Below are 23080 nucleotides of genomic sequence, written 5' to 3'. Positions count from 1 at the left end.
TTTGCAAAGTAACTGTTCTTTAAAACTCTAGTCCAGTGAGGTAAAGGCTCTGGTATTTGTGGCATTGCTAATCATATCTTCAATCTTTCCTAGGAAAGACTGTATCTTCACCATTGACCCATCAACTGCCCGTGACCTCGATGATGCCCTCTCCTGCAAGCCGCTTGCTGATGGTAGGATGGAAATTTCATTTTTTTTTAAAGATTTTATTTATTCATTTGACAGAGATAGAGACAGCCAGCGAGGGAGGGAACACAGGCAGGGGGAGTGGGAGAGGAAGAAGCAGGCTCCCAGCAGAGGAGCCTGATGTGGGGCTCGATCCCAGGACTCTAGGATCATGCCCTGAGCTGAAGGCAGACGCTTAAGGACTGAGCTACCCAGGCGCCTCTAGGATGGAAATTTCTAGACCTTTCTGGGTAGCAGGCCGTCTGCATGCCTTCCTGGTCAGCCTGGCTGCCATGTACTCTCCAGGCAGCATAATGTGCAGGGTCGGGTTTGCTTTGTTCCAGAGCCTGTACAGTGTGGGACTTAAAGATTATGTTCCTGTGGTCACTTTGATGAGGGTGAGAATGAGAAAGGTCCTCTCACTGGGGCCTTTCCGGGCCTCAGCGGATGCAGCAGTGAGGTCAGAGGAACTACTTCTAGGCCTTGGCTCTTAGGTTCCACGTGTGGTCTCTTCTCTACTGTAGTAGGCAATGAGATTAGTAGATAGGAGGCTGAGAGACAGAAAAGTCATTGCCTAAAAATGCTTTTATCTTCTTTTAGTGGGAGTCCTCCTTGAAACTGTAGGCAAGGTTGCTCAGTATTTTCAACTAAAGAAAACTGAAAGAAGCTTAAAACATAAAGAGAGAAAAGTTCCCCAAGAAATTTTGGAGCAATTACAGATTTTCAAAACCCAGAATGTGAGCAGCCTACTTAAAAAAGCAAATACTGGGTTAGTTTTTCATCTTCTGAGCAATATTTGCTAAGTGCGAAGGCTTGAGCATGGCGCTGTCTCTGAGCTCCACTCCCCCGATCCCCAGTATGAAAAGTGCTCCCAGGCAGGAAGCCAGGTGACAATGAACCTCACTTCCTGTATTTTCCTTCTCTCTGGGTTCACAGCCCTGCTCTGTTTGGAGTCTAATGCTTGAAAACCCTTGTGTCATTTATTTTGTCCACTTTTATAGCTGGTAATGGCAGAAGGCAAGGTCTAACACCTGTTATCGCATCTCGGCTGGCCTGGATGGTATTCTTGCAGGGACCCCAGAGAGCAGGCACATGTCCTGCGCCACTCACTCTATACACTACACACTACGTCTCCTGTCTAGGCTAGCAGATTACCAGCAGACGTTTCCGGCAGGGAAGTAGTAAAAGATAGAGCATGAAAAGCAGATTGGAGACAAATTGTACACGTTTGTAAATTTCCAACCAAAGAATGTTCTGTATCAGACAATTGAAAACCAGTTGTTTTCAATCTCTTGTTCAAGGAGAGCAGTCAAAATAAGGAAAATAATTTAGCAGTACAAGATGAAGGAGAAGGAGAGGAAGTAGAGGGAGAGAAGCATTGTAATCATTTAGGGAAATAGGTAATAAATTGGACTGGAGGTGGTGGCGGTACTGAGGAGGGTGGGGAGAGCAGATGTGGCTCTCTGTAATGACAGAAGAATCTGTGGAAATGGATGTTGGGGTTGAGAGAGAGGAATCTTTGCACTGGCCAAGATGGAGCAAAAGTTTCAACCTGGATGATGGGGAGATGGAATTTACGAGTTAGAAGCCAGGGCGGCAAGAGGACGTGCTGGTTTGGGAGAGCCTGTGTCTACATGGAGTTGACTGTCTGATGACACACATTTATCTAAGCTGCCACACATCCTTTTCAGAGGAGGTGGGGACAAATAAGCTAAATATATGTCGTCCATGTAATTGTATACACAGAGAGCCCTGGAGGAAAGTAGACAATGCACTAAAATGCAAACAGCAATTTTATTAGGATGATGGGATCATAAGTGATTTTTCTCTTTCCTCTGGTTTCCAGCTTTTTATAATGTGGTAATAATAGTTTTGTAATGAAAAAAAAGTTTTGTAATAAAAAAAAATTATGAGGTGCCAGAAATCACGGGCTGCCCAGTAGCGCACTGCACCAGGTGATCAGCTACCTTCCATCTGCGTCGTTATTCCTGCGTTCCAGAGGAGTCATGAACATCTGGTCATTTGGCAGAGCCGCAGAAGGAGGACATGGAAAAGGAGTCAGGGAAGAATCTGAAAAGGCCGGAGTTGGTCAGTCCAGCGTTTATATGGTGGCACTTCTACAGTTGGCCTTTGTGACAAGGGTTTCTGCCAAGGCTATTTATCCAGGGGGATGAAAAGTGAAAGTCAATTCCAGTTTGGATTGGGGTGAGGTTGGCTGAGTTCAGGTTCCGTTAGTTACCAGTGCATGTCAATTTCTGCTTGGAGGAAAAAATGTTTAATGTTTCAAGAAGCAAATAATGTTTTCTGGGCATATTTACATCATCTATAACCATTTTTATTTAAAGAAAATATAGAGGTCAGACTTTCCTTTGGCCCTATTGAAATCATCTGAATGACTGTTCTGTGCAAATAAAACACTCAGGCAGATGTGACTTACCTAGTCCTTACTGTCCCCTCCTGTAGAGTTCAGGTGTACCCTCGGGACTTGTGACGAGTATCTCCCGCAGGTGTGCGACTTCAGCCTTACAGCTGCAGATCAATTCTGCAGAAAGGCCATGATACCCATTCTCCGGGATGTCAGGATTCTGTCAGCAGGCTGAGGAGGGGGTGCCCCCTCCCCTCGAGGAATCTCAGTTCTGGAAGGGATTCTACCAGTCATCTAGCCTGCTGATTCCCTGCCTCCAGGAGCTTAAAAATACACTTGAGTGGAACATTCCCATGGGCATTACCCCGCCCGCTAACTTGACTGTGGAGCAATCCATTTTTGCTCATGAAATGCTAAATAACGCAAGTGAACAAGAGCGGTGTTATAAAGATAACCCAGAATCTAAAGACGACAAATCACCCACTCCCGTGTTTTATTACTATAACAGATCACTTGTAACACACCTCACAGTTGACCTCACCACTCAAGTGTGGAGTGCCACAGTTGTCACATCACCCTCTGGTTTTCAAATTACCTCCACAGCATCCGCTTGTTGAATATCCAGATTGCATTTTAACTCTCTACCTTACAGGCAGCCCATTCGGCCTGAAGATTGCATGGCTGTTAGGAACTCCTTTCCTGTTATGGTCTGAAATACTGATGTCTTGCTGCAGTTTTCCTTTCGTGGGTCCCATGTGTACCTGTCAGTGCCCCCAGAACAAGTCTTGTCTCTCATGTGAGCACACCCGAGGCACTGAGTAACAGCTGTCACCTTTGCGTCACCACCCCTCAGCTGAGCTTCCTGTATGTTCTTCCATGTGCTGTAGCCTGTTGCCCGTGTCATGGAGTCACTGCCCTTATGAGGTCCGAGGTACATGCCAGCCTGTATCCAGACTTCTCCATGGCCATCAGGGCCTCCCTTACTGGGCTGACCCAAGTCCAGAGTAATAGGAACCCATTCTCTTCAGTTAGACAAGCCTTACTGGTTTGCTTGTCTCGAGGGGAAATTGTTAGACGGGACCTTTCCTCAGCTTAGCCGATCCAGGCCCCCACCAGTTCCTATAGGAAATTGATGTTCACCACCTCTCTCACAGCTAGTTTCTCTAATGTTTTATTCGCTAATGAGTGCTCTGCCTTTGAATGTGGCAGGATTATCCTAACCAGTCCTTAGAAATGAAGGATTTGGGCCCTGGGGAAAAGGGGGCATGGGTAATGACTGCTAATGGGTTTGGGGGTTCTTTTTGGGGTGATGAAAATGTTCTGGAATTCGATAATTGATAGTTGCACAATGTTGTGAATATACCAGAAACCACTGGGGGAAAATGAATGAGTGAGTGAATAAGAATAATAAACAAACAAACCCATTCCTCCTTGAGGCTTTCTGGGGACTTTACACCTTAACCACAATGCTGCAGAAGTCCGTAGGAATTGCCTGGGCTGGATACCCATAGTCACATCCGTCTTGCCTGTCTCTCTCTTTGCTGCTTTCATCTCTGAACCCTGAAATTCCCACCCAAGGAATTCCCTGTATTCAGCCACCTGCTCTTATTTCCCGTCCCCACAGAGTGGCCATCTGACTCAAAGAAAGCAGGAGCCATTGTAGAAAATGCTCAGATAAACAGACATCATCCAGTCTGAGGGACCTCAGGAATGCAGGTTACCTGCTTTGCTGTAGGGGGCGCCAGTCTTCCTGCCTGATTTGCCTCTGTTGCGTTCCTGGTTGCATGGCTTTCCTTTCCCCAAAGGAGGAGGGACTAGGGAGCTCTGTCCCAGTAAGGGAATAGGAATGAGAGACTAGGAGCAAAGCCTGTAAGAATTTCATAGAATTCCTAAACTCTGTAACTTCCCTGTGTGGCTATATTTGTCACCTGCTAAGAGCTTCTTATCATGACTAATGCCTTTGGAGGCAGTAGAGGTAGGAGCTGGAGAGACTGTGCCTTTGTGTTACACGCTTAGACCAGAGAACCTGCCCGATAGAACTGGTGGTAGTAGTTTTCGAGAGCAAACTGCTGACAGGATGTCTCTGGATTTGCCTCTGGGAAGGAAAAGAGAGCATGGAAGTCCTGGAGCTTGTGAGTGAACATTCAGGCAAATCCCAGCCACCAGGTCAGAACCTACTTCTAGGTTCTGTTCTCCCCTCTGGACGGATCTCCCCCGACCAGTCACTCTCCCTGGCCCTTGATGTTTCCCTCTGGTCTGGCTTCCTCCTGTCTGTGTGCAAACTTTAGTCTACTTCATCCTACAAAACCTCTCCTCAGCCCTGCTCCCCCTCAGGAACTTCCCCCTTCCTGTGTCCATGAGGATACCTTGAAAGAGTGGTCTGAACCTGCTGCTGCTCCTTTCTCACTTCCCATTTGTTCCTTATTCCCTTTGCCACATAGTTTCAGGAAGTCCAACAAACAGGTTGTCCCTGATCTCAGTTCACCCAACATCTGTGGAGCTTTTGGCTCTTTGCTCTTACTTCCTGAAACTCTTTCTTCCTTGGACTCGGAGGGCCCTACTTGCTCTTGGTTCTAATTTTTGGACTTCTTTTCTCCAGGTGCTTTCTTTTTAACCCTTCTTTTTCTGCCTCTGTCTTCGTGGGAGCCTGCAGAGCTTCCGCGCCAGTCCCCCTCATCACATGCTCTTCACCCTTTGTGCTCGCCTTCCCTTTGCCCGCAGCCCTGTTGCCCAGGAGAGCCCAGTGGCTGACTCAAGATTTGAGTGGTAGTAAGGCCCTCCCTCCCCTTTCTGCCTCTCATCCCTCCCCCCCGCCCCCACCACCTTCCCTCCTCCTCTCCTGCTTGATCTCTTTCCTCACCACTCATCAAGTACTGTTGGTTGATTTACTAATCTTGTTTCTACCTGTCTGCCCACCATTCACCGCCACAGATGCCCAGGCCCAGAGTAGGTGCTCAGTGATTCTTTGCTGGTGTTTACAGGCACTCAAGAGGGAAAAAGTTTTCTAGGAAGAAGGAAGAGTGTATACAAAGCCCCAGGGTGACAGAAGCATGGTGTTTTAGAGGAAACTACACAGCTTAGAATAGCGGGAGTGCGAGGTTCAAGTGGGGTGGTAGTTGTAGATAAAGCAGGGAGGAGACCATGAATTCCTTGGTAGGCCCCATTGGAAAGCTTAGATTTTATGGAGAAGGCAGCATTTTGACTTGGAGAACAACAGCATCTGTTCATTCAAGAAATGTGATCGAGGACCATGCTGTATGCTCTGTGCTAGATATACAAGAGCGGGAGACACTTGATGAACTTCCTGTCCTCTCCAGGTTAATATCAAATAAAATCAAATACATAAATTTGAGAATGACCCAAAGTTTAAATGTGGGACCTGCTGGTCCCACATTTAAGATGGACAATAACATTTTAACCTAGACTTGAGAATAAACAGGGGTGAGCCAGATACAGAATGGGGAGAAAGAACATTTCAGGCTAAGGGAATGGAGACCCCGAGGTACAAAGACTTTGGTACTGAAAGGAACCAAAAATATAGTGTGGCCGAAACTTGGGATGGGAGGAGCCTGTGAGGTAGTCGGGAAAGGGGCTTGCAGGCTCTAGTAAGGAGTTATATTCTGAGTACAATGGTAAGCAAAGAGTCTTAAGCAGGAGAGAGTCAGGATCCAACTTGCAGGTTGGAGAGATCACTCTGGCAGCAGTGGGGATGCCGGATTAGAGCAGTGGCATTAAAATGGTCTAGGTAAGAGGTGGCAAGTGCCCAACCACGGCAGAGGCTGAGGAGCCAGAACTGGAGGGAGGCATTAGCCAGGAAAGGAAATCGGGGCAGGACTTGGTGTCCAGGCAGCTGTGGGAGCCTCTTAACTGGTCTCCTGCGTCTGCCCTTTTCTTCTCACATATTGAGGTCAAGGCAGTCCTTACAAAATGCCCGTCCCATCAGGCTGTTCCCCTGCTGCACTTCCTCCAAGGTTCCCATGGCGCACCAAGGATAAAAATCCAGGTTCTTACCACGACCCATCGCTAAGTCTGCCTCTCCAGCACTGCTCCCACAGTCCCTCTCTCGTTTACTCCCCTCTGGCCATGCAGCCCTCCTTGTTGACCCTCAGACATGCCAGCATTTCTGCACTTCCCCTTCTGTCTGTCCAGATCCCTCTTCTCCAGGTCCCTGCCTCTTAGGTTCTGCTCAGATATCAGCTCAGGGGGGCCCTTCCTGACCACCCCTGTCCCCACAGTCTTCTCTATGCCTCTGCCTTCTCGATTTTCTTTAAGGCGCTTATGTGGGTCTGCCCCACTGGATGGAAATCTTTACGAGAGGACATCGTTTCGTTCACTGTTGAGCCCTCAGTGCCCAGAGCACCGCGTTACCTGGTTGGCAGACATACAGATGTTTGTTGAGAAGCAAGTGAATGAGTTAATAAACTTTTGATACTAAGTGTCTAGCTTGGGCACTGGGTGGAACGTAATGTGCTTCAATAAGAGATATTGAGGGGAGCTGGTTTTGAGGGGAGAGACGGTGAGGTCAGCTCAGTACAGTTGAATTTGCAGTCCCTGGGAGATGTCCAGCTAGAAAGACCAAGGGGACAAGGAACAGGAGTTGAGCTGCAGATGCAATCTGGAAGCCTTCAGTGCTTGGGCCTGGGAGAGGCAGCCCAGGAGAAGTCAGACTGAGAGGAAGCCTGGCTGAGCCCTGGGAGAGAGGCCCAACAGAATATCACCCCCACGAGGCTGTGCAGATTGGTGGCCAAACAGAGAAGGGAGAGGAGGCAGGTAGAGCAGGCTGAATGGCGGAGAATCATAAAGGATGCAGGGGGGAACCGTACAAGTCTTTGGGCTTGGCAAGCAGGGTATCATTGGTGACCTTGGTGAAACTACTGTCACTGGCTTCCAGGAGGGGAAGCCGGGCTGCAGGTGGTGGAGAACAGAGCAGGAAACGGGAATGGAGATTGCTTTCCTTGGGAAGCTTGGCTGTGAAAGGTACCAGAGGCAGGGAGGGCAGGGTCAGAGGAGGCCTTTTCTTTGTTTTTAAGATGGAAGGATTTTAACATGTTTCTGTATTGGGAGATAAGAGACTTTGGAGAAGGAGAAATTGAAAATATAGAAAAGAGAGGGGTTGAATGTTTTCCAAGGCCTTGAAGAAGAAGGTGAGAGTGATTCAGAGTGTAAGTGCAAAGTGAGGCCAAGACATGGAGGGTGAACGCCTCTTCCATCGAGACCAAGAGGACAGACCAGGCACTGCTGCTGCTGAGTGTTCACACCTGGTAAGATCCCTTTTAACTGGGAGAGGAAGTGGAACCCCTGCTGAGGGCCAAGGGGGCAGGGAAGGGGCTTGGGGGGATTGTGGGGGAAACAGAGAAAAGGGAAGGGGAGGGAGGTGACCAGAATCCCATCACACAGAGCGATATACAACACTCCTCAGGTATGCTGAATTAGAATACTGCCAAGTCGGGGTGGCTTTCTTCAGTAATCTTCAGCCTCCTGGGTATGGGAGAACTTGCAGTGATCCAAATTTGGGGGTTTGCTGGGAGGGAGAGCATGACAGGCACCAGGACAAGGCTGCCGGGACCTTGCTTCCCTTCCAAACCCATTCCTTCTCTTACCCCTTCTTTTATAAAGGCATCACCTGCCACCTAGTCAACCAAAGTCTCTTTTTTTAAGGAATCCTGGAATCACGTTTGATTCCTCTTCTTCTCAACACTTTTGTCGTAGCCTTTCCAATAATTTCCTTCCCTCCTCCCTGTCTACCCTCCACCTTGCAAACCATTTATCTTTTCTGTTATGTACACACAGAACCAGATTAGATGGTTTTTCTGCTTAAAAATCTCTTTGTACCTATGGATATGGTCCTTACTATTTTTGATAGAGCTTAGTTATCAAAGTTCTTCAAGATTAATCCCCAGTGTCTCCTTTCCCCCCTTCCCCACCTCCCAGCACACACACACATGCACACACACGCACACATCCCTAGGGGTGGCTGGCCACAGTGGGCTCTGCGTAACCGCTGCGCTCTACCCTGCCACTGAGCCTGCACTTGCCCTTTGCCCTCTATGTAGAATGCCTGGCCTCCCTGCCAGACTTCAAGAGCAACATAACACCTCTGCGGAGCTTTTCTTTCTTCCTGGCAGAATGAATTATTCCTATCCTGTTAGCACATTTTCTTCACGTCTTTAATGCAGCCATAAACATCAGTGTTTCCGGATTTAATTCCCCTTTCTACCTGCTTCCCAAGGGCAGGGCATTCCTTGGATATCTCCATATCCAGAGTATCACGCATGGTTCCCTGTATTTGGCGTAGTCAATCTAGACAACCTGTTGTATACTTTCCATGTTTCTTTTTCTGTTTTTTGCCTTACGCTTTTTCTTTTCAGCACGCATCTACCCCAAGTTTGTGCATTGCCCGTAGGCTTATGTGCTAACATACAAGCCAACTCCACGTGCTCTCCTGAAACAAGTCTGTTTGTTTGGAATTAGGTGTACCTTTCCCCCATCACAATCAGGTCTTTCGGTCCATCTCCTGATGTCTCAGTGGGACTGAGATCACTGACTTACATCTTATGCTCATGACATCTGTTCCTCCAGCTCTGTGGGTTGGCTTATCTGAGGCTCATCTCCCCATTTTCTCTGGCGTGAGTCTCTCACATGGCCCACGCTGCTCTCTCATTTCATACCTACAGACTTCAACAGCAACTTGCTTCCTGGTATATTTTGTCATTTTTCTCCAGCTCTCTCCCATCTCTGTCCTTGCCATTTCCAAATTCAATGAGTGCTAGTTTCCTGCTAAAATTAACTTCCTGAATGAACCTTAACATGATAGCAAACAAGCAAACAAACAGAAAAAAGTGTGTGATACAAAAGCCAGATTTTTTTTTCTTTAATTCTATTGGCAGACAGGCTTGCTAGTTAAGAAAAGACCTTTTAACCAGCAGGTACATCTGCAGTGGCAATACGCTCATCCATCAGTTTGGAAAACTAGAAAGCTGGTATCAGTTAGGTCTTAAGGGTATGTTGAGACATTGGAAATAAGTTTGTTTTTTAATTCCACTCTCTTGGGAATGTTAGGAGGTTCCATTGGTGTATGGAGATAACACTAAGATAAAACCAGAACATAGGAATCAGGTAACATTTTGAGAATGAAAATCAACTTTAAATGATTTTAATCTGCAGAATTTCCTTTGACCTGGAGATCTGTGAAACATCAGATAAAATCTGCTATCTTAATTTGTTTAAGGCTGAAACAGAACATATGGCAGTGGTTTTCATCTCTTTAGGATCACGGGAGCCTTTGAGCACCTCATGATAGCAATAGACTCTCTTTTCAGAAAAATGTGTACAAATGTATATATATAATATTTGTATATCACATTTTTAGTAATGTTGTAGAATGGATAGCCTGAAAAACTCTTCTTTACTAAAACTCTTTAAAATGTATGGCTAAGCTGGCCAGAGTGTATGACAAGTCCCTAGAAGCCAGGAGTAAAACAAGAGCAGGGGATCAAAGAAAGATTTATGTGCTAAAGTAGCTAACCTAATGGTATAGTCTTATGCCTAATGACCCAGATAGTTATCTCACGACCTGAATTAACACTATCTACATAGTCCATAAAATTTTAAGGCAGGTGCTTAGTTTAAAGCGGCACCAGGTGGACAGTGCTTCCAGAAGCCAGGCAGAATCATAAGCAGATGCTCTCTGGAGGAATTAACCCTAAACCAAAGCCATAAAGATTTGCCAAAGATAAAATTCTAGTAAATGTAAGCGTAAAAAAGGTCATGAAACATGCAAGGGTGCAGCTAAAGCAATACTTGGAGGAAAATTTATAGCTTTAATTGCTTGTATTAGAAAAGGAGAGCCTATGGGGGTCTGGGCAGCTCAGTAAGTTAAGCATCGAACTCTTGACTTCAGCTCAGGTCATGATCTCAGGATCATGAGATTGAGCCCCGCATCAGGCTCCACACTCAGTGGGGAGTCTGCTTGAGATTCTCCCTCTCCCCCTCTCAACCCTTGCATGCACTCTGTCTCTCTCTCTCTCAAATAAATAAATCTTTAAAAAAAGAAAAGAAAAGGAGAGCCTATAAAGATAGTAGCTTCACAAACGTTTAGAGATAAGGAGAAGGTATAAGATGACTTTCTAGGTGATCATACACTGTGGGTACAGGTACTGAATGAAAAATGAGCTTTACCTGTTATAATTCTAACAATAGAAGCCCCCTCTGCTCCTCTAAGGAATACACAAAACAAATAACCAGAGTCTACTCTGCCTTTCCTGCATGTCATAGTGATAAACAGAATTCATTTGCTTGAATAGGAAAAGTTCCTACTTCTACTTTTGGCCCTGCCACAGTGGAGATCTTAAAAAATAGACACAAAATATCAAACATGGCTATTAGATCTTATTTTCATTTTTCTAGTATTAGAGTGCTAGTAATTGTCAAGCCAAGGGTCTTTTTCCAAAAACCATTAATATTTGAGAAAATTTTGGCATGTTAGGATTTAACTTTGAAACAGAATTTAAAACATATAAACAGATGCTTTTTAATATTTAGTTTCTGCATTACTTTATATTTTATATCATATATACTGTATTTATACTGTACGTGTTCCATAAACATTTCAAGTATCTTTTAAATAATAGCGGAAATACAGTAAATAACTTCAAACTAGTAGAGAGAGGCAAATGGACTGAGAAAAACAAAAACACTTCACTCTAAAAGAAGACATGACAAGAGGAAAGAATACAAGGAAGCAGGACAAATAAAAAGCACATACAAGGGGCACCTGGTGGCTCAGCGGGTTAAGTGTCTGCCTTTGGCTCAGGTCATTATCCCAGGGTCCTAGGATCAAGCCCTGCTTCGGGCTCTCTGCTCAGTGGGGAGTCTGCTTCTCCCTCTGCCTCTGCCCCTCCCCCTGCTCATGCTTTCTCTCTCTCTCTCTCTCTCTCTCTCTCTCAAATAAATAAATAAATAAATAAATAAAGTCTTTTAAAGAACAATCACACACGAAGGTGCCAAATTAATAAGCACGTTAAATTTCACTCTATGGTTAAAAAGCAAAGACTGTTAGACTAGAGAAATAACACGAAGACACAAAGATTAAATGTAAAAAGGTGAAAAAAGCTATACCAGTCATGTACTAAGCAAAAGACAGCTAGTGTATTTTTTGTTAATGTTTGGTAAATCGATTTTAAGATAGAATACATTACTAAATGTAAAGTGAGTCACAAAATGATTCCTAGAAGGGTCACTTCACTGGGAAGATATGTCTGAATAGATATTACTAAATAATACAGCTTCAAAATATAGAAAATAACAGTTGACAGAAAAACAAGAAGAAATTGATAAATTCATCTTCATAGTGGGTTAATTTAATACACTTTTCCCAGGAAATAATGATTCAAAGAGAGCAGAAATTCATTAAAACTATAGAAAATGTGACTACCCCAGTTAACAGGCTACCTCTTATAACCATATGTACCTACAAATGAAGATTACGCTTTGTTCTCAAGCACACAGAAGATATTTTTTTGAAATGGCTTTCTGATAAGCAGTTAAGCATGTTTCTGAAAGTCGTTGGTATCATACACATCATTTCTTGGATCACAGTGCAATTAAATAAGATATAAGTGCAAAAACATTTTTAACTTAAGAAAAACACAATACATTTGAAGATTTTCAGTACCTTCTCAGATCCATGGCCAGATGAGCGCCATAAATTGGAATATACCTGATGTTATGCTTCCTGTTAATACTTGAAGGATGAGTGAGTGAGTTACCTACCTCCTCATGGCGGAGTTTACTTACCTTCCACACAGAATACAAATGCAGTTAAGGATTTCCACCCTGACTACTTTCCTCACATCACGCAGGAGCTCCCTAACTCTTTTAAATATATCCATACTGACCTACAGGCTACCCGCAGAGAGTGAAGAATTGCTTGAAAGCCATTACTACCAAGGGACTGGCAAAAAGGAAATTGCCTTCTCTGGTAAAAGGAGCTCAGAGTTCCAAAGTTAGCAGTAGAGAAGGATTCCCAGATGGGAAGACAGCTGGACCACAGGGATATTCACCCCTTGGACCTCCGCTTCCTTCTTCCTAATCACCACTCCCTCTGCCCACCGACTATAGGGGCTGACAGAACTTGTTACCACTCTGGTCTAAGTATGGTCCCCAGAATTCTTTGCTTAGTACCTCAGGCACAGCTGAAACTAGATTCTAACTTTTCAACAGGAGTTTCCTGAAAGTTAGAGGATGGTTAAAGGAAGATCAGCAGAGAGTAACACAAAGAAAGCATCAGGAAGTGGCTTGCTTTGCACTTGCTCCAGATCCAGGCCCCCTCAGGTCCTGACCTGTCTCCACACTGGGAGCATCATTCAGGCACCCACGCCTCAACATCTGCTTTTCAAAAGTCTAGACCTAAGAGATTCTAGAAAGAGGCCGTGGGCTTACTTCTTTCATTCTGCATCTCCCATCTGAGGACTGGCCCCTTCCCACAAAGAGTGTCATTGAGGATGTTCACTTCCTTTAGGGAAGGATGTGCTTATGCCTTGCTCTGCAAGCCCCGACATGAGAACTGTTTTATCAGTGCACTCCGGTGACAGTGTAATTGCTGCATTCTTACAGAGGCTGTAGTCAGACATCTGGTGGGACACCTGATCTGCTTTTCTCCTGCTGCAGACACAACACCCAACCCTGAGATGACTGAAAGCATGCCTTCACACTGTGCTCTGCACTGCTCCTAACCTTGCACAGGATACTTCACCATGCCTAGCAGTCTATAGCTCCGGCTGGACCCCACCTCATACACACACACACAGACACACACAGCATTGCAAGGGTCTTAGGGTCTTGTCACTTAGGTCATTGGGTGGGGAAATACGTTTTACGTCAGAGTCTCTCTTCAAGCACTGTTCAGAGAACACCACAGCCTTTTGCTGTGTGAACCTGCTAAAGCGCCATCATTTCTTGGATCACGGTGCAATTAAATAAGAAATAAGTGCAGAAACAGTTTTAACTTAAGAAAAACACATCATTAAGAAAGTTTAATCTATCAGCTGGAAACACATGGGACATGTAGCTTAAAAATAAGATCGCTATGCAACATTTAATTTAGCCAAAACAAAACCAAAAAAATCCCTATGTTTAAAATCTGTTCCTTGTGTTCTAGAAGAGAACCCCTGATAACTCTTCCATAAATTTTGGAAAAGAAAACTGCCACTTCAGGGCACCTTTCTACTTGGATACATTTCTGGGTTTGTCTCTGACATCTTCATGATGCCTGGGATTTCCAGTGCTGTTATTCCTACGCTCCTCTTCTATGTGAAGTCATTTCTAATCTTGGTTTTGAAACACTGATTTTTTTTCCTCTTGCAATCTCTTAGTCAGAGAGCATTCTGACCTCAGGCAGATTCCAGGTAATCTAAGTCCTTGATCTCAGACAAGCCTTATTTTCATAGTATGACCCCTGATAGTGAACTTGGGAAGAAAAATGGAAAATTCTGTAGAACCGTTGAGTCATAAGGAAGTGCATGTATTCTCCATTCATCTGGGGCATTGATGAGTTGAACAATTTTAACTCTCCTTGTTGTATGGTCATTTTTTACTGAATCATACCTTGACTCAAAAACTCCAAGGAACTGAATAGTCATGCGAGGCCTCTGGCCTGGAAGTGGGCTTCTGGGATGCTTGCCAATGAGTTCCTGTTTTGAGGACACAGAATCTAAGTGGAAAGATTAAGTGGACAGACAGCTCCACCCCTCTAAGTCTTATTCCTATGTTCCATTCAAATCTTGCTAGCCTGATTTCTGTGGGGTCTGGGCTTCGGAAATTCTCTTTTTTCATGGATGTCTCAGTGCACCTTGTTAAACCAAATTTGGACTGTGGCCTGTTCATCTGCTTCCAGCTCTGCTGATTGGTTCCAGTTTCCTTGCTCATTAAAGCCAAGATAATCTGGCACCCACCAGTCAGGCATCCTCAAGTATCTGGCACCAAGGTAAACTTGGAAGCCAGTTCAGGAGTCTCAGTGATCTAACACATTCATTGCATGATGAGAGGCAGTTTTGGTATACCAGAGAGAGCACTGGAGTAGGAGCAGGAGAGCTGGGTTCTTGTCTCATCTTGGCCTATACTGCATCATGTAAGTTTGGACATGTCTGTGGTTCCTCTGAAATTCTCCCTCCTCAGCTATATGGATGTGTGGACTAGACAGTTTTTCAGGTGTCTTTTAGTTTCAAAATTCTGAGTATATGAAAAGCTAAAGGAACAAAGCTCCTCTTATGCCTATTGTTGCAAAAACACAACCTCGCTTTAAAGATATTGGCGGTAACTGCCTAAAGTTGCTTGAGCTATTGATGCTTCTCCATAGAAGTAGATGGTGAGACAACAAAATGGGAAGAGTCACAGTCCATATTCCAGAGGAAAGAATTAACTTCTCCATGCCTCACATTTCCCAATCTATAAGAGAGGGATAATAATGCCTAACTTAAAATTGCTGAGAAGATTAAATGAGATAAATCCCTGGCATTTAGAACTGTGCCGGACAAAAAGTAAGTATTCAGTGAAAAGTATTATTAATATAAAATGAAAGATTAAAATTGAGATGGAATTTTAGTAAGGTGATGCTGAAATAATAAATACGCAGTTGCTATTCAGAAGTCAGGGTGGAAATAGAATTGAGAATCCAGAAACAGACCCATACATACAAAATCACCTGGTTTTCAACAAAGGTGTCACTGCAGAGTAGTGGGAAAAGGGCTGCTGGATCAATTGGGTATCCATGTGGGAAAAAAATGAAATTTGATTCCTACTTTACACCTTCTCTAAAAGTCAGTTCCACATGGCTCATAGATCTAAGTGTGAAAGGTAAAACATACATTTCTAGAAGATAATATAGAAGAATAACCTCATGACCCTGGGATAGGCAAAGATTACTTCAGTGGGACACAGAAAGCATTAACCTTCAAGGAAGAGGGTGATAAATTAGCTTTCATTAAATTTAAGAACTTCCATTTATCAAAAGACACCATTAAAATAATGAAAAAGCAAGCCATGGAGGAGAAGGCATTTGTAATAATCTATAGCCAGCAAAGGACTCCTACTGAGAATATGTTAAGAGTTGAACAGGCACTTTCTGAAAAAAATTAGTGACAGTAAAAAATACTCAACTTACAAATATTCAAGCAGTGAGATAAGCAGGATTCTAAATTGTACAGCATGGTGCTAATTTTGTTATAAACATTTGTTTATGTGAACAAAACATTTGTTTATGAACAAAAAAGGAATATACCAAGATGTTAACAATGGGTGTTTTGGGGGGGGTTATAGGTAATTTTATTTTTAAAAAATTCATTTTATGTTATCTCTAAAACTTCATATTTTTGCAAAATATAAACGTAGAAATTATAAAAATGGGCACATATTACTTTTATACTGAGAAGAAAAGAAAATTAAAGAGGATTTAGAATATCCTTTGTCTGATAAAAATGTCAAATGAGTGTCCAGATGGATATAAAAGCATAGGAAAAGCACAGGGAAAATGGAAATCAAAACCACAGTGAGTTGCTACTATGTTCCTATCAGAATAGTTAAAAAATTTTTAAAACTGACAATACCAATTAGTTGGGGTGAGAAGCAATTAGAACTCTCATACATGGAGTAGGAGTAGGCGTGTAAGTTGGTGCAACCACTTTGGAAAACATTAGTACAGTATGTAATAAAACTGAGTAGATCCACACTTACGACCCAGTGGTTTCGTTCTTAAATATATACACAACAGAAATGAGTACATGTGGACAAAAGTATTCATGGAAGCATTATTCATGATAGCAAAACGTTGAAAACAACCGAAGTATCTATCAACAGGAAATGGATAAATTGTGGTTTACTCTTACAATGGAGTATGGAGCAGTGGTGGTACAGAGCAAATTCAAAACACAGCATGGATGAGTCTCAAACATGTTGAGCAAAAGAAGGTGGATACCACCCCCCCCAATCTACATACTGAATGAATCCATTTGTGTAAATGCAAATCAGCAAAACTGATTTATGATTATAGGTTGCAGAGGTCAGAAAAGCAGTTGTCTTTGGTGAGTATAAAGACTGGCTGGAAGGCACAAAAGAAGCTCCTGGAATCCTGGTTATGTTCTATTTCTTGAACTGGGGAGTGATTACCTAAGTGTATTCACTTTGTAAAAATTCATTGAGCTGTACACTTGTGGTTTATATACTTTATGTATTTTATGCCTCAATAAAATGTTTATTTTAGGGTCGCCTGGCTGGTTCAGTCAGTAGAGCATGCAACTCTTGATCTTGGGGTTGTGAGTTCAAGCCTCACGTTGGGTGTAGAGATTACTCTTTTTAAAAAGTTTATTTTAAGAAGTGAAGAGGCACATAAAAAGTAGAAACAACCCAAATGTCTGTCAACTCATGAATAGTTAATATGGTATTTCCATACAGTGGAACATTATTCAGTCATAAAAATAAAGGACTGACGCGTGCTACAACATTGAAAGACCTGGAAAACATGGTTAGGTAAAAGAAGACAGTCACAAAAGACCACATACTATATCATTACATTTATAAGAGATTTCAAGAATAGGCACATTGATAGAGATGGAGTAGATTAGTGGTGACCTAGAACTGGGAAGGTTGGGGAGAAATAGGAAGTGGCTGAAAAGAAATGTGCAGTTTCTTCTGGGGATGATGAAATGTTCTAAAATTGATGGTGGTGATGGTGGCACTACTGTGTATATACCAAACTGACACTTCGCATGAGTGAGTGGTATAGTATGTGAATTTGATCTCCATAGAACTGCTAAGAAACAAGAAGTCAAGGGGACTGATCATCGTGGTATGATTAAAATCCCTCAGGAAATGGCCGGACCTCATGGCCCTGCGGTACGATAGTTACGAACATTGATAGTAGAGTCCAACAGTGTTCTAATGGCAGGCTCCACTGTTCACTGTGCAACATCAGGCAAGTCCTCTAACCCCTCTGAGCCCAAATGACTTCACCTATAAAACCTGAAAGTCAATAGTACCTACCCCATAGAACTTTTGTGCAGTAGATTCCTTTCATCGAGAAATATTTGAGTATTTTATGTGCCAGGCCCAATCAGTCATAACTGTGGTTATAATTAACCAGGAGGTTTTGCATCTGAACAGTGTTAACTCCATTTTGGTGACACAAGTAATGAGTAAATTTGAGAGTACGTCCTTGGGACTGGACACTTTTGCCCTACTCTGCCACATCAGCATCTATTACAAAATATATTAAGGACCTTATGTTATTAATATTGAATTATATCCTGCTACTAAGAAAAGGAAATACATAATACATTTATAGAGGATTTCCATCCAGAAGAGTTAAAACCATTAAAGGTTGATAATTAAAGCATTGGCATTCAGTTACCTAGAAAATATAGCAATTCAAAATACTTCATGTGAATACTAAATTAAAACTGTAATTGATATATAGATATTCCTAAATAGAAAGTGACCATTCGTTGCAGGTTTTTTATTTCAGCAAATATTTACTGTCACCATAAAGGAGTCACTTTTGGCTATGTTGAAAATCATACTCTGTTCTACCTATTTGTCTTAAAGTGTGTGTTCTGCAAAGTAAATGTATGATCCTTTAAAAACTGGTTCAGTGAGAGCGCTTGTAGCATTATAGGGGTTAAGAAAAAAGCAATTACAAATTAGTCAGATACCTGATACTAAGACACAAATCCCATAAAGTAGTAATCAAGGGCTTAGGCTTGGGAGCCAGACCTTGATGCAAGTTGTCTGACCTCCCTGGGCCTGTTTCCTCATCTGTAGGAAGAGATCTGTCTCACAGCATTGTGAGGATTAAATGAATTAATATAAACAAAGGAAGCAGTTAGTGTGCTATTGCTGGGGGACAACCAGGAAGGTGAATTCCTATCATAAGCTCATAAACATGCATAAATGACAGGTAAAATTTCTTGTTAACTTAGGGAATCAGAAAATGGTTTCTCCTTCATGCAGAAGAGATTAATTAGTGAAACTGAGTAATTAGATCCAAAAAGAGCAAGTTTGGCCTGGCAAAAAAATAACAAGAAACTAAAACAGCTTCTCCGGAATTCAAGAAAAACCATTAAGGGGTTTTGTCACAGGACATAAAGCTTTTGAAAACTATTGCCTCTCCAAATTCAAGGCGAATATGCAAGCTGCTTTGATTTCAGCTGAGGAAGGCTAGGATCAGGTTAAGCAGTCGTTGGGAGAAATTGCATTAATGAACAGGCATTCAAATACACAGAGATGCTTAGATTTCTTTAAAACTTGTTGAAAATGGCACACCTCTTTTAAATTTGTCTATTAGAGACTAGTAACTATATTTTGTAGAGAGGCTTTTTTAAAGTAGAAAAACCCACAAATGGGTGTGAAAATATGCTGAAATCTGGTTTTCAAACCTGTGTCTGTGGGAAACGGTCTGCTGGGATCGCGCATGCATTCCCTGAACACCACAGGCAGGAGAAAGGATAGGTTCCCCCGGCTAGCTGCACACCCTGGACCTGGAAAGTGATGACAACAGCCACAGGCTGCTGCAAACTAGAGTCACATTTCTGGTGGGAAAATAGTTGTTTCTTATGTAGAAGGAACATGCCTGCTCGTGCTGCTTCATTTACTGAGCTCACCTTTAATAGAAGTGGCCTGTAAAGTGCTTTCTTCACCCTTATCAGCCAGGAGACTTGTCAGGTGAGCTCCCATTGTTTGCTGCCCCCTGCCCAGGCCAGCCAGTGGTGCTTTCTCTTACTGTGTGCTGGGGAACCAGGTGGGTCGGGAGGCAGCGGAGCAAGGACCGAGCATGTTGTCGGCGGGGGAGAAAGAAAGGAAGAGAGAGAGAAGGAAGGAAGGAAGGAAGGAAGGAAGGAAGGAAGGAAAAGAAAGAAAGAAAGAAAGAGAAAAAGAAAAAGAAAAAGAAAAAGGAAGGAAGGAAGAGAGAAAGAAAGAAAAAAAAGAAAGAAAAGGAAAGAAAGACTGTAAAGCATCCATTTATGATAGAAATATTAGAATTTACTCATAATCCTACCACTCAGAGAAAACCATTGTTACCATCTTGATATATTTCTTTCCAGCCATTTTTAAGCCAGGTTTGCATTTTTTATGTTTATACTTTTTATCTGTATTGCTTTTCCAGCCTTTGAAAGCTGGAAATATTACAAATGTGTATAATGTAGAAAGGAACAGTCCCCATATCCTTGGCCTCCAGAAATCATCACTGGGGACATCTTAGTTCTGCTCAGGCAGTAACCCTCTCCTGCCTCTATTGGCTTGTCCCTCTTTGAAGACTTGTAGCTAGTTTTACTTAACTGAATTTTTCCCTTTTAAACTTTTTTCTTTCCTTGGCTTCAGCCCCTGCAAACTTTTTTTTTTTTTTAATTTTTGGATAAAGAATTTTGAACATGCACAGAAGTAGACAGAATAGTATAATGAAACTCCTTGTTCCCATCACCCAACCCTGGCAGCCTTGAAACCATGACCAGTTCAGCCCATCCACCCCCTACCCACCCCCCATCCACCCCACCCCCACTTCCACCCTTAATTATTTGGACCTACTAAACTACCTTCAAGGGTCCTTCTTGGCCCCTCTGACTTCGCTCTCCTTTGGCGTTGAAGAAAAGACCAAATGCCTGCCCTCCTGTACTCAGAGCTTTGCACGACCCTAGGCTCCACGCTCTGTCCCAGGCCTGACGGACTGACCTGGGCTTTCCCCACTCACTTCTGAAATGCCTGGAAATTCCCAGACGTTGGGTGTGCCAGCCTCACATGTTCAGCTCCTCATTCTCTTTCCTGTTAATGAAGGAGGCCATTGCTCAAATCATTTGGAAGGGGAAAAGTGGAATTTACTACCTGGGTGTTCCTCTTCCATGCTGTTCATATAAATTTAAACTTAGATTCCTGAGAATTAGATTGAACATGACAAAAATTGCTGTGTGGGCAGTTTAGTTGAGTACTTGCAGATTGATAGAGCCCTTTGTAATAATGAAGGAAAAAGGTTCTCTAAGCTGCTTAGTTCCAGAAGGTGAGCTCACCATTTAAGGAGTTTGCAACTAAAGGTCCTCATTAACCCTTTGCTGGATGGCAAAAGGAAAATTAAAAGAGACAATGTATAGACTCTTCAAATCCTGGCCTTCAGGAGGGTCTGAGAAATCCTCTTGTACGACCCCCCTCCTCATGCATGGGTACCTTGCATTGCATTCAGATTTCCTTGTCCCAGAATTTTTTTCCCTTTGACTCCTTTCAAGTTTGTGAAATATCTTCAAACCATTGCCACGTCATGGCCATGGAGTACTGCCATGGCTTGCTGTACCAGTGGTCAGCTTTTGTGTTTGATTACATAACCAAATACCACACAGAACTGGAAGACGTCAGAGTTTGAGTTGTCTCTCTTACCCAATCAGTGTTTGCACCAAAGTAAGAGGGAATTTGCTTACCCCAACTAAAAGAGTTTATTGTGTGGCTACAAGGTGATCCAAGCCCAATTGTTCCTCAGATATGAGTCTGTCTCTAAAATGCCAGGGGCCAAACTAAGGCCAGGCCCGCACCCTGGCCGGATGTGCTGACCTGAAGGAGGCCGTTTGCTGTTGGAGAAGTCTAGACAGCACAAAGTCCCTTTCTCTCCGTTATCTCAGTTGGATTCCGCTTCCTCAGCTTTCAGAGCACGGTTTTCTATTTCTCTTAAGTCTCATGATGTTGGGAAGAGGGTCATGTTGGCCACAGGGTCAAGAGGGTGACCTAAGCAAGAGCATCATTTTCCTGTCACGTAGGCTGGATGGTGGCCAGTCGGTGAGATGGGAAAGCCAGTGTCTGCGTGTCTGTCACCGTGTCTTGTCGGTTATGCTTCTTTCCACGTCTGTTTACCAAACGTACTATTTCACTGAAGATTGCTTGAATTTGCTTGTCCTGTAGCACCATTCCTAAGAGATTGTGTTCTTCTTCACTCCTTCTTTTCAGTTCAGTACAACCTGAGATCGCATTCGCAGAAGCACGATGTACAGAATGAAGAGGTGATAAAATGAGAGGAAATGTGGTATATTCGCTTCTCTGCTTACAGTTCTCTAGTGGTTTCCTGCTGCAATTAAGATAAAATCTAAATGCTTCATCCTGGCCCAGCAAAGCATCTCTCATCGGGGCCCCATCTACCTCACTAGCCTCCTAGGTTCCAGGTCTCCCCTTCTTTCTGTACCTTCAATGCAGCCAACTTACTCCCACCTTTGACCCTTTGCTCTGGTTGTTCTGCCTGTGATGCACTCCCCGGAGTCATCATGGGGGGTGGTCCTTTTTAGACATACAGGTCTCCGTTTATTTCCTCAGGGAGACCTTTCTTAACTAAATCTGAGGTGGACCCCGCACATTCTCATCACCTCAGCCTATTTTATTTCCTTCAGAGTCCTTTTTACCGTCTTGAATAATCTTACCATGTATTTGTTTGCTTGTTGTCTTGCTCTCCCCACTAGATCTTGTCAATCTTGTTTACTTGTATGTCCCCAGTAGCCTAGAAAAGTACCAGCCATGTAGCAGGAGCATAATAGATGTTTGTTGAATGGCTAATTGAATGAACGAAGGTGGTTATCAGGAACATGTTTGGGTGGAGGGTGTTGGAGGATTGAGGTGACTCAAAGCCAAGCCATATGGTAATTTAGCCTGAAGGAGAGAAGATCTCTAAATATTTCAAAGCTGGTGCCAACCCAAAAGCAGAGCCCAACCCTGCTGGAAGAGATCTACCACCACACTCATTTCTCTTAGCCACATTGCTGTCCTCTGAAGCGTTGGGCTCATTCTGGGCAGCCCCCTGGGGTAGAACTGGGCCAAAAAGCAGAAGCTGTAGGAAGACGTATTTTGGCTGAGGATGGACTGGACTATACTGAGAAGTAGTGATTCCTAAGTCACCTGAGGTGTGCAAGCATAGATCAGTCCCACTCTGGGAAGACCTGGTGTGGGGAGGACTCCACCATTAGACCAGGCAGCATTTACAACCCTTTCCGCCTAGAGTGGCAACGAGTCTACCCTGTATGTTGGTTATTTTCTTATTTGTTCACTAAGCATCAGACACTGACTATGTGCTCGGCCCTTTCCCTGTCCTTTGTGCTGATGACAGAGGGTGAGGGAGATACCTCGTGACCTGCTTTCAGTAAGTGGTGTTGAGCCCTGGTGAGGGGGGCAGGGCGAGTGGTTGTGCAGGGGGAGTGTAGGATGATGTGGGAAGACACAGAGGATGGTCTCGGTCATCAGGGAAAGCCTGCCGGAGGGAATGGGCTTTATGCAGTGGTCTACAGGGCCAGTAGGAGGCATCAGGAAGAGAAACAGGGTGACAGGGAGGTTTGTATTTTGGAAAGAGCGTTATCTTCAGTGTGGAAAATGGGCTTGCGAAATGTCAGGGAGAACAACACGGAGGTTGTTAGATCTTCCTTCAAAGAAACAACGGTGGCGCTGGCCACAGTGGGGATGGTGGGAAGAGGAGAGATCAGCAGATTTGAGAGATAGAGTTCAGAGTGATTGGTCGACACAGGCTGAGACAAGCCTAGTTTCTTTTAG

The 23080-nt window shown here is 43.6% G+C and overlaps 1 protein-coding gene across 3 annotated transcripts in view; it reads left to right on the top strand.

Moving 5' to 3' along the window:
• The window catches only part of DIS3L2 (DIS3 like 3'-5' exoribonuclease 2), a 339465-nt gene that overhangs the window by 209152 nt on the left and 107233 nt on the right, over positions 1 to 23080 (top strand). For all 3 annotated transcript variants that reach the window (XR_005837101.1, XM_008690555.2, XM_040639041.1), the window contains exon 10: positions 94 to 173. Coding sequence is in view for 2 of the 3 variants with exons in the window: in XM_008690555.2 (XP_008688777.2) it covers positions 94 to 173 (80 nt within the window). In the remaining variant the exon portion in view is untranslated. The remainder of the gene's footprint in view (positions 1 to 93; positions 174 to 23080) is intronic.

Source organism: Ursus maritimus, unplaced genomic scaffold, assembly GCF_017311325.1.
Source record: "Ursus maritimus isolate PB19 unplaced genomic scaffold, ASM1731132v1 scaffold_1, whole genome shotgun sequence".
Lineage (NCBI taxonomy): Eukaryota > Metazoa > Chordata > Mammalia > Carnivora > Ursidae > Ursus > Ursus maritimus.
This window is presented reverse-complemented; position numbering and strand designations above follow the sequence as displayed.